General features: G+C 45.3%; 1 protein-coding gene across 2 annotated transcripts in view; it reads left to right on the top strand.

Moving 5' to 3' along the window:
• Positions 1-7,490, top strand: part of LVRN (laeverin) — a 61,111-nt gene extending 53,621 nt beyond the window's left edge. For both annotated transcript variants that reach the window (XM_045021567.1, XM_045021568.1), the window contains exon 20: positions 5,596-7,490. In XM_045021567.1, the coding sequence (XP_044877502.1) occupies positions 5,596-5,742 (147 nt within the window). In that variant the 3' untranslated portion in view covers positions 5,743-7,490. The remainder of the gene's footprint in view (positions 1-5,595) is intronic.
• Positions 7,491-12,443: the final 4,953 nt, after the last annotated feature.

Here is a 12,443-nt window from a genome sequence, read left to right on the forward strand (position 1 = left end):
CATATTTATTAAAAAAAAAAGGAAAGCATGAAAGGTATTGAATAAATATATGGAAACTCCATTATGGTTTTCGCTGAGACATAGAGATAGGGGTGCAACCAGAATTTTCCTAATGTACCTAGCCCAAATCCCTCACTGCCTCTTCACCCAGACCTGTTTCTCTCCCCTGCACCTAGCTCTACACACAAACCCCTCCTGCTGCCCCACACCCAGCCCTGTGCTTTCCCCCCATATTTCCATGCCCCAGCTCCAAGTTCTCTCCCCTGTACCCAGCCCCATGCTCTTACTCAGTGAGGCACCATCCTCATCAGGAGGCAAACTGTCGTGGGAGCCCTTGTCCCCATCCTCCTTCTTCATATCAGCTTCGCAAGGAAGCAACAAAAGCCCAGATTTAATCCTCCAATTTTCCTGGGGGTGTCTAGTGCCCCCTGCTCCACTTCTCCCTGGGGGGTGGGGCTGCCTAATGCCCATAGGCACCAAAAGGACTGCAAAGATGGGAGAGCCAAGCAGGTGCACTGTGTCACAGAACCACTCAAATTTGCCTGGCTACCCTTCAATCCTGATTGAGGGTGAGGACAGCAGGGCCAAATTTCCAACTCCAGTCAGGGGCCAAAGGCAAGCCTGGGTCCCCTAAGCCTCCTCCCACATTGCAGCTCTGCTCAGAGATCAGTGATTTTAAAAAAGTTACAACCATGTGTAACGCACACACCTCCTGGGTGTGGTGTTCTGTCCCATCTAGTGGCACTGAGACCACTTAGAGAGAGTTAAATGAGTCTACAGCTTTAGCTAACAGCCAGTTGGCTTTTAGCTCATGGGGTAGAGGCTCATGCACTAAGCTCCAAAGGTCCCAGGTTCAATCCCACCCACTGACGACCGGGGTCTGTCGGTGTTACAAATGCACAAGAAATAAACTTACAAATGTGCACCCAGAGTTTCACCTCCCCAGTCAGAGGAATGCATGTGCAAATGGTAGTTAGTCACCACTGCATGAGTGAGTGTTTGTACAAATGATTGTGGCAGTCTCCCTTGGGTCCCAGTGGCAGTCTCCTTGCCCAACCCATTCCACCTAGCTCCCAGTCTCCTTGTCCAATCAATCCCAACTTCCCCTCTCCAGCTGCACTCCCATTCTCCTTGCTCCACCTCTCTTCCCTACCCCCGGCTCCCAATTCTAGCCTTTTGTCTCTCCCCCTCCCCCCAAGGTTTTAATCCCATTCAAACAACCCAACCAGACCTACCCTGCCTCTCCTCCCTCTGGCCCCCAGTCCCAGTCTCCTTGCCTTGCTCCTGCTCCCCTGCCCAGCTCCCAATCCCAGCCTCACCAATCGCCAGCTCCCAGTCTCATTGCCCAACCAATCACAGCATCCTCCCCTGAGCTCCCAGCCTCCCCACCCAACCTGTCCTTGCCTCTTCCAGCTCTTAGACCCAGTCCCTTTGTTCAATTCCTTTCAGTCCCCCCACCAATTCCCAATCACAGTTTCTTTCCCTATGCCAGGCCCAGTCTCACCAGACTCCTTGTGCCAGTCTACTTCCTTTCCTTCCTTGGTTCTGGCTTTTGTCCCCTGTGCATTTGGATCAAATGGCTTCCTGAGCCCAGCAGAAGGCCATTGATGCCAAAAGAGAGACAGGTTCCCTGCTCTCAATTGTGGTGCCTGGCCATTAGAGGGAAAGGTTGGCTTGGCCCCTGTAGCCCTAGGCTGGAGCATGCTCATTAGCTCTGTGGGATGGCACATGCACAGTCTGGTTACAGGTGGGAGCTGTGAGAGGCTCAAGCAGGCACAATCTTTGGAGAGTTAACCGCTATAATCAAAGAAGTATCTACTGAGCATATGCCAACTGATTCCCTGCTCCCCCCAAAGGCTTATAACCTGGCTTTATCTGAGTGGATTTTCATGGGGACAGCAAAAGGCACATCCGTGACATAAAGATCCCTCTGCCAAATTTCAAGTCCCTGCTCCAAAGCATAGAACTGTTCAAAAAAAAAAGGTTGCTAGAAATTTTTAACATGGGAAAAATAATGTATTTTTTCCCTAGCCTCATTCTTTGAAATAGCTAAACAATTTTGGATGAAAGTTTCCAAAAAATTCAGTCTGAGGCAGACTCAGAACATGGAAAATTTCAACCTAAACTATTGAAATTTTACCAAGTTCTAAGCAACTGAAAACAGGCACTGGGAACCTTTTTTAACAAGCGTCACTAGCAATCTCCCCTATAATGTATTTACATGTATACATAATATGATTTCACTACAGAGGAATTTTAAAGTTGCAGTTAGCTTTTCAGTTAAAACAGAGTTTTTAAACTTTTTGTTAGGCCCTTAAAACAAATATTGATTGTAACAAAAATAACAGCATTTACTCCTAATCCTTATCTACTGTAGGCTTCTCCTCCCCCTCCCTCCCCCCCCGGTGAAAATTTCCACCAATGCTAACACCAGTGCAGCTCAGTTGGTAGGAGCAATTCTGGGAACAATGGTGTTAGGGAGACCAGACAGCAAGTGTGAAAAATCAGGACACCTTTTTTTTCCAAGGTGTATAGTTGCCTATATTAAAAAAAAGCCCCTAATAGCGAAATGTCTGGTCACCCTAAATTGTGTAGTCAGGACACTAGTAGCTGCTGATGTTTTTAACAACATATTGTGTAGAGCTGCTGTGAACAGACTGAACAGGCTTGGCTACACTTACAAATTTGCAGCGCTGCAGCAGGGTGTGAAAACACACCCTCTGCAGCGCTGCAAATTGCGGCGCTACAAAGCGCCAGTGTAGTCAGAGCCCCAGCGCTGGGAGCCGCGCTCCCAGCGCTGTCCGTTATTCCCCACAGGGATGTGGAGTACGGACAGCGCTGGGAGAGTTTTCTCCCAGCGCTGGTGCTTTGACTACACTTAGCGCTTCAAAGCGCTGCCGCGGCAGCGCTGCCGCGGCAGCGCTTTGAAGTGTAAGTGTAGCCAAAGCCTGAGATGACATGATGATTAAAATGTCAGTGGCTGCCAGAAGCCTAATCTAGGATTGTACGGCCACTTTTACTGCCACCAGTGGAGCTGCTGTAATGGTGGGAAATTATTCCAGGGAAAAAGTCCTAGAGTGGACAAACTCGTAAAGATTGTATTTTCCAGAAATGTACACGTAAATCCATTCAGGAAATTAGTAGTCTGAAGAAATTAAAATTGACTCCATCTTACATTCATGGCTGCAGACTAAAGCCTTTTCGGATCTTTCTAGCCTACAAATGCCTCTCTCCTCTCTCTTTTTTGCAACATTTCTACCACTCTTTAGGTAGATGGCCATAGATCTCATGCATAGGCTAGTCTAAAAAAAATCATAGCTGTTTCTAGTTGTACCATGGGAGCAATTATTCATCAAAAGCTGATGTCTAACATTTTATACATCTGGATAGAGCTCCTTGCTCTGGCTCCTTTATGCTGAGAAGTGGTGGTGTGGTGTGAAGGGGACCCCCAGCATGCCTCCCAGCCCAGGTAGACAGACTTGCACTAGATTGGCTGGAGGTAGCTAAAAATAGCGGTGTGGAGGTTGCGGCTTCAGTGGAGACCAAGCTAGCCACCCGAGCTCAGACCCAGGGGCTCCCTTGGAGGCTACCATATCTTAGGCCAGGTGTTCTCACAACAAAATTTTTAGTGGCCTCAGAATGTGGCCACCAACTCTTGCTGGTGGCCGCTTTGACAATTTTTCCTAAAATACTTAATTAACTTTAGGAAAAACAAAGAGATATGCACACAGCCATGTCCAAAGCATTGTAATTTATCTATGTAAGGGTTTTGTTTTTTCCAGACTCAATAATAAAAATAATGTACAGTTATTTATTCTTTACTGGACCTAACAGAATAGCAACACAAATAAGGTGCTTTGAATGTTTTTGTCTTGTTTCTTTTGCTTTTTGGGTTTTTTTTAAGACTTGCTAGCTATAAGTAAGTCTGCTCTTAAAAGTGATATTTGTATGTTTGTTAATATCACTTTTCACAGCAGACTTACTCAGCCCCCACAAGCCCGGGGACAAAGTAAGCCCTGGATGGGGAGGTAGCTACAGAGGCAATGGGGGCCAGGGGCAATGGGGACTGGAGGAGGCAGTGGGGGCCAGAGGTAATGGTGGGGGGATGAGCTCAGGGCCAGAGCCCACCACTGTTCAGCCAGGGAATGGAGCCCAAAGCCCCACACCCAGGGGACAGCCCGAAGTCCTGTAGCTGGAGCCTGCCGTCTGCCACCCCAGGGCTGAAGCCCAACTCCACCACCCTCGGGAACGTGGAGATCTCACTGACTGCCTGCTCCTCCAGCTTGTGTGTCTCCAGAGTGGGGCAGGGCCCAACCACTGCTGGTGGCCCCTGGGGAGGGGCCGCTGCTTTGCCCTCACTCCACCTCCCAAATCACTGCCCAGGAGGCTGTGGCCGCAAGAAAAGCCCCTGGTGGCCACATTTGAGAAACCCTGATTTAGGCTATGTCTTCTCTGCAACAAAGCTGTGGGGTTTTTTTTACAGCAGAATGACTAATGCTCTTTACTATCCCACTGTAAAATCCTAGTGGAGACAAGGCACTGACATTTTTACCATGAGGAGCTAGGCAAGGTCAGCACTATACCCTGGCCTCTGGTATAGTCTGTGCTAGGATTTTACAGCAGGATAGCTAACAGGCATTAGTTATCCTGCAGTAAAGTCACACGTTTTTTGGTAAGCCTATAAGTTACACTGGGTGCCTCTCCAGCCCCCAGACTTACCCAAGATCAGGAGCGCATAAAAGTGCTTTAAAGCCACCTTAACCCCCTTCCTCTGGCTATGTGTTCTATGCTGCGCCTCTAAGGGTACGTCCAGACAACCCGCCAAATCGGCAGGTAGCGATCGATTTTGCAGGGATCGATATATCGCGTCTCATCTAGATGTGATATATCGATCCCCGAACGCGCTCCCGTCGACTCCGGAACTCCACCGGAGCGAGTGGTGGTAGCGGAGTCGACGGGGGAGCCGCGGACGTCGATCCCGACCAGTGAGGACGGGAGGTAAGTCGGGATAAGATACTTCGACTTCAGCTACGGTATTCCCGTAGCTGAAGTTGGGTATCTTACCTCGACACTGCCCCCCAGTGTGGACTAGGCCTAAGAGGCACAGCACAGACTCTCACCCCAGAACTCTGCTGTCTGTAACTATAGGTGTGAACTATTTTGAAAGAGAAAAGAAGGTGCCAGGCCAGTGAAGCCTCAAAGATCTGCAGAATTCCTACTTTCATCTTTAAGGAGCTCAATTTTCTTCAGTGCTGGGCACTCCCACTCTGAAAATCATCCCCTTTAAGGTATCCCAATTTCTGCCCCCCAAATCACTTGTCACTTTTGAACATTTAAGCCACAGTATAGGAGCTTTGCAGAGTAGGCACCTTCCTAAACTAAAGTTTTAAGTGTCACATTCTGGCTCCATTGATGTCAAATGCAAAACTCCCATTGATTTCAGTGAGATCAGGATTGCACCTTAAATGTAAATTTAAACCCTAAATGTAAAAAACAAGCTCTTATCTAGACAGTTCTGTCTAAGACATCTGTCGAAAGTGCATTCAATTTTTCCACTCAAAGTACTCTGTAGACTAACTTTATGTATTTTTTTAGTTGCAGCTTTTTTACAATACTACTCTGGACAAGGATCTACAGATTGCTACTACTGAAATATTGCAGTTTGCAAAGTTTGAAAATAAGGAAAGGAGAAAACTCAGAGCCAGATTTACTGATTGGTTACGGAAAAATATAGATGACTGACTTCTGAAATCTGTTTCTCATATGTATTCTAATATATATTAGAATATAGCTTGCTAGCATTTTTATACTATTTTATGATTTAATAAAGAGATGAAGCACATGATTTATATTCAAAACCAAAGATTCTAACCACAAAGCCAGGCCGACCTCATTCACAGTGGAAGGATAAAATTCTACAGAAAACATGCAAGAAAACTATTTGCATATTACATCTATCTTATTTCCATACAGGATGATGTTTGAGAGACTTATTCTTAAATAAAGTCAAGAAAAATCTGCAGAAACATTTTTTAAATAGCCGCAAAGAGTCCTGTGGCACCTTATAGACTTACAGACGTATTGGAGCATGAGCTTTCATGGGTGAATACCCACTTTGTCGGATGCATAAATATGTCAGCAGTTTGGAGGAATCAACCCTGTGATTAAAACACAGGACTGGAAGTTAGAAGACTTGGGCTTTATTCTCTGTTCCCCTGCTGGCTTGCTGTGTGACCTTTAGGCAAGTCACTTAATCATACTGAGCCTCAGTTTTTGTATTTGTGAAAAGAGAATGGGGACAATAATATGTAAGTTAGAGCAGTGTTATGGAACGTTAACTCTTGAACATTTGTTTGTGAAGTGCTTCTTGATCCTCAGAGGAAAGGCACTCCAGGAATCCAAAGCTTAAGTTTGTATACATTGAGTGCTTTTTCATCTACACTAAATTCCATTAGAAAATTTGTAGAAGTTTTACTTTCTTCCTGCCTACTATTAGGCTTAATGGAGGTGACTGACAGCCAAATAAAACTCAGGCCATTAGTATTAAAGCATGTCTATTAGCTTTTGGTTAAAGTGTATTAGTTTGTGGGTTTGTTTATTTGCACAGTTAACAAATTATGAAAAAATGAAGTTGCACTACTACCCCTATAAACAGAGAAAGTAATATTACATTACCCTAGGGAAACCCAGTGAAGAAGTAACAGGCAGTGTTATAAAGGAAATAAAGAGCACAAACAGAGCAATATCCAGGATTTCAAAACTGGAGTTTTCAATGTGGAAAATCCTTTGTTGAGTTCCCAGTGCACATCCAAGGAAGCTGACAGCCACATCCTTAGCCCCAACTTAGGGTATGTCTAAACTTGAAGCTGGGGGTTGCGATTCCCAGCTTGAGGAGACATATAGCTGTGGCAGCGCTGGCAGCAGGAAAGGCTAGTCACCCTGAGTATGTGCCTATGGTCTTGGATGGGTACATGCTTGGGGCGGGTAGCCCCTCCCACTGCTCCTATGGCTGTGGCTACACTATTTTTAGCACACAATGGTGCAAAGTATAATTAAAGCTGCCTTAAGGCAGTACTGGAGGATTCTGTCAGCACAGGGGATGTATATGCTGATGTAGCCAGCTCTATGCTAGACACTCCTGGTCTCCCCAGCACCCATTCCAGGATGGGGAGGGTTTGGGGGAGGAATGCAATATGTTCCACTGCTCATGGATAGCAAAGGAGCTGCTCCCTGCTGGCATGACTTAGAGCTCCTTCATAGAGATGCAGGGACTGATTTGGCCCCCTACAGGAAAGGTAATGAAATGACACCGAGGCTGCCCCCAGGTGGGCACCGCTCTATACAATCTCACTGCAGGATTTATGTACTTAACTTTCAGCACCCAGCCTATCCAAACCACTGTCTTTCCCAGCTATTTGTAACCATTCTCCCCTTTTCTTGTTTACAGAAATGTCAGGTTTTTTACCAAATAAAAATATGCTAATAATTTAATCACCAATCTGTAAATATTTACAAAAGCAATTGTAAATAAGAAAATATTTCAAAATCACTATTGATTAATTGTGTGCTTCTTTAATAACATACCCTTTGTGTCCTTACAGCAACAATATAGTGATTGATTTTCCTAGGGTTTATACCAGATTGTACGTCTCTTTTCAAGCCTGAGACTAAATAGCAGGAAGAAAACACGGAATTACTTGGTTCTTAATGTTGGCAGCCACTCAAAGAAAAGGAAGGCGAATCTTTTACCTCTTGATATTGCTTCTTGCTATGCTGAGAATAGATAGTCGAAAACATGTCTAAGAACGTATCCCTTTTCCAGGTAATTCTGTTTGAAATAACTGTAGAGGCAGAATAGCAGGGAGAGAATTACTTAGATTTGTTCAAGGATGAAAATAACAACATGGTATCTCTAGTACTAGCCCTGCCCTTTCAGCCTGCTGTCATAAGAGAGAAAGAGAGCCTCAATTACTGATTCCATTATGGACCCAGGCATGCTAAAATTGGACCAGAACTAAGACAATTGATTTAAAAATATAATTGTTTATAAACATTAGAGGCTGATCCACAATTAATGTCAGATCTCTCTCTTACTAGAGCTGTCAAGAAAAACTACTTCAGCCTGCTCGGTGTAAGTCTCTTTTGACACTAGCTTGCCCTTAGTTTGTAGCAAGACAAGTCATCATGGAACTAATCTCTTTGGTCTCTTTAGGTCAAGAGAGAAGCAGCAACTGGGCAATCAATATGTAAAAAGCAATTGGTATGAATTTCCTCTGTTATCTTTCTGAAGGCATGTCAATAACACACATAGAGTTTGTAGTATTTATTATTTCCTCATTTATTACAGTTGTTCTCAGTTCAGTTCAGCTAAAGCCCAATTTATGTTAGGTGCATTAGAGAAAACAAAACAGATCACAATCAGTGTATCAATTCTCTTTATGGAAAAGGATATGTGTTATGATACATATGTTTTGGAACAGAAAAATAATGACCCATCACCACACTTTACATTCAATTTTCTGTGAGAATGAAGTCTACAAAACACATTTTACTGCATTCACCTATATGGAGGCTGTCTCTCTCTCGGAGTGTTCTTTTGCCAGGCCCAGCAGGAAGAATTGTGTGCTCCTTGTAGGCTGCAGGAGCAACAACTAGTTAAGGGAGGTGGATGGGGAGGGAATGCCAAGCTTCGACTGGCACAGGCAATTCATTGGCAAGCTGCCTAAGAGTTGGAAGTGGAGCTGGGTGAAAAATTTTGACCAAAGCTTTTTTTCCAGCAACAAATGTAGATTGATGACTCTAAAACATTTTGCAAATGTGTCAATTTTGCAGAATTGTTTCAATAAAAAAAACAAAAAAAACCAAACAAACCAAAACAAACAAAAACTCTAAAAAAACTTCCAAAAAATTAAAATGTTTTGGTTCTCATTTTCTAAATGAAACTTTTCAATTTTTCAGGTTGAAATGAATTTTCATTTTAAAATTTCCTTTAATTTTAGTTTTAAATTTTTTTTTAATTTTTTTAATTCAAAATCAAAATGAAACATTTTGTTTCAAGTCAAATGAAATATTTTGTTTGATCCACAAAGTGATTTTTGTAAACATATATATATATATATAAATTCACCAAATTTTTAAACAAATGTTGTTTATGGTTTGATGCAAAGTTATCTTATTTTTGGTCCACTTTTTTTTGAATTTTCAGCAAACCACACATCTCTACTAGGAAGTGCCTGGGAAGTAAGAGGTTGAGAGGGAGCCCAACCAGAATGTACTCTCTGACACTGCTAGTGCCCCCCCCCCCAGACTCAGTGGCCAACAGTAGTAGGGTGACAAGTACGGGGGAGTGACTATGAAGAGTAAAGACTCAGAACAGGAAAATAGATGATGCAGCCAGGGGAAGAGAAGTGACTGGGAGAAGTTGCTGTTACTGCGTGGAGACTGTGGCTGACTGGAGCATGGTGGAGGTGAAGGGAAGGTTGCTGACTGGCAGCTTGGTGCTGAAAGTGACTTCAGTGTGAAGTATTCAGGACTAGGAAATCATGGGGTTTGGCGAGCAAATCGCAGGGTGTACGTAGGTGTTGAGGTGCATATAGCTGTCAGTGTGTATGTGTGTGGGAGATGGGTGAGGAAGGGAGGTTGTAGATGGCAAGGTGTGAAGAGGAGAGGTTGTAGATAATGGGAGTGAACAGAAAGGATAGGTGTTGGGTAGGAAAAGAGGTCAAGGACTTCAGCTGGCATAATAGTGTAGCTCCACTGAGAGAAGCAGTTATAGTTGCTGGGCTGTGATGGGGGAGGCGGTAGGTGGTGGGCTGTGAGGACAAATTGTGGCTATCATGATGCAAGGTGTGAGATAAGGCTTGTCATTGCCTCCCCACCTGCTCTTCACAGTTGTCCCAAACCCAGCTCCTTGCCCCAAGCACATTTCTCAGATTTACTGCTATGCTGTCTTGCAAACATAGGTTACTGTGCTGCTCCTTCCTTCTCAGTGTCTTGGGCAGCAGGGGACTGTTTCCAGAGGGCAGAGTCAGAGAAGGGCTGCTGTGGGTGTGCTAAAGGTGAGGTGGCCATGGGGGCAGGAAGGAGGAGCTGAGGTCAGAAGTGAACAGCAGGAACTGCAAGGAGAGAGATATGTGAGTGGTAAGGGAGGCTCAGAAGAGAAAGTATATTAGGGGAGGGAGGCAGAAGAAGGGCACGATGGGGGAGAAGCATGAGAAACCAGATTCAAGGGGCAAGGGGAGACTGGGGAAGAAAGTGAGAGGAACTGCAGGAGAAAGTGGGGAGACCTAAGAGAATGGGAGGAGGAGAATGGGGAAAAGAACTAGGAAAGAAGATGTGATGTGGTGTACAAACCCCACACTAGACAATAAAGGGTTAAGGCACTACTCTGGGCTCAGCCAGCCCTGCCCTGCTGCACCTGTAGAAAATGCACCAGCTGGAGGAGGAGTTAAAAGGCAGGAGAACAGCTCACTTGGTGCTAGACCAGGAAAGAAAGCAGACCTGTAACTTGAGCTGAAGGAACAGCAGAATTTGTTCTTATACAACTGTCCAAAGGTCCTTCCCTGAGGGGAGGGAAGTCCTGCTACAGAGAGAGCCTGATAGGGAAGCATTCCCCACTGCCTCTCATATGAATTCTGGGTTGTGTTAATTCCCTTTATTTTGTTTGGACTACCCCAGCGGGGAAAGCTCTAAGCCTGATCTGGCCCAAGAGGGAGGCCCACACCACAGGAGAAGGCAGTTGCCACCCTGAGAGAAAGGAAGCTCCCATGTTGCACAGATGCTGGAAGACCCCTTTTGGTGAACGGACACTTCACACCATCTTACCCTTGGGACAATTGCAGGGAGGTGGTAGGAAGTGGCTCAGGGAGGGCAACCTTAAATGCCCCTGGCTGTCAGATCATTGATTGCCCTCAAAAGGCTCTGGGTTGGAGCCTGATGGAATGGGAGGGCCTGGGCTCCCCTACAGCTACTGTCCCTGCCTTACTATGCATTCTACTATGCCAGGGGACCCAATTATAGCACAGCGTTACACGATCGCCAGTCCCAAAGGTGCAAAACTCATGAGTCAGACCATGAACAGCAGGAGATTTTCAAAAAAGGTTCCATGGTGTGTTTTGGTTTTTGATCTTTGAACTCTGCCCACCCCCAGTAATTGCATGGATCTCCCACGTTTATAAAGGAAATTGATTCTGACCCCTGCTTCAGGTGCTTGCACTGATGGCCTGGTGATGTGGAGCTTCCAGCTTCTTCCAAAACTCTAATCAATTAATTAAATTCTGTATTTCCCCCACCCCACCCCACCCCCCACACACCTGCCCAACCCAGCAATTAATTTGCACCTTTCCAGCCCCCAAGGTTGTAAGTGAAGGAAGAAATTGTAGGCATCACGGTGTGAGGGGAGAGACTGTAGGTACTGGGGTGTGAAAAAGGTTATGGGTATCGTGTGCATGTGGAGGGGGCTGTAGGTATAGAGGGAGCAGGATGCTGTGTGAGGAAGGGGTTGTTTGCAGCTGAAGGTTGGGGAAGTTCAGCTTTTTACCACAGAGAGGAAGTAGGGAGTGTTATCTTTCTTTTTACTCCTCACAGCACTTGGTTAAAGCGAGCAACCTTTACAAAAATAAATATCTACTCTTCTGGCCTCCTAGGAACATGGGTTGCTGGGCAGTTGCCTCTCCCTCACTACAGCCACAAGAGCAGGCTGTTTTTACCATGCTGGTTACCTCCTCTCCCTGTTCTCAGTGCAAAGAGAGATGAGCAGAAGAGACAGCTCTTGACTGGCTGAGTGTGTGCCAAGGAGGAGCCACCTGGGGGTGCAGGTTGTAGAGGCAGATGGGGCAAGGCAGTATGTATTTGTGTATGTATGCGTGTCTGTGGACTGCAAGGGGACAGGTAGGTATTTGAGATCTCTGTGTGCCAAATAGTAGGTGGTTGAGGATACAAGAAGGAAAAGTAGTGGGGAGAAAGGGGCGCAATTCCCTAAAGGAGAAAAGAAATGGTATATTTATTGAGAAAGGGACCTGAAAAGGGCAGAGAGTCAGAGATTGAGATCAAGGAGAACAAAGACCCAAGGGAAGTGAGTCCAGGAAGAAAGTCAGAGGGAGGGTGCCAAGGCCACTGAGAGTGAAAGACTGCAGAAGAAAGAAGACATCCAAAAGGGAAGAGAGCAGGAGCATGAGAGTGGTTATGAGGAGAATGGAGTAGTGAGTGATTGAAGAAGAGGGATCCATAGAGGAAGGGCAAGATGTTGGTCCCATCTATACTATAAAATGTACCATGCTTGTTACCAGTTACAAAGCAATCATACCACTGTTAGTAATCCCAAACAGCTCAGGGTTGCAGAGAACATGGGACCACACCATTTTGATTAACTTTGTTGGAGTTTTGATTTATTGCAGAAGTCATGAAAACTGCTAAAACATGGTTCTGATTTGTCTTCACTTCAG

Source organism: Mauremys mutica, chromosome 6 (genome assembly GCF_020497125.1).
Source record: "Mauremys mutica isolate MM-2020 ecotype Southern chromosome 6, ASM2049712v1, whole genome shotgun sequence".
Classification (NCBI taxonomy): domain Eukaryota; kingdom Metazoa; phylum Chordata; order Testudines; family Geoemydidae; genus Mauremys; species Mauremys mutica.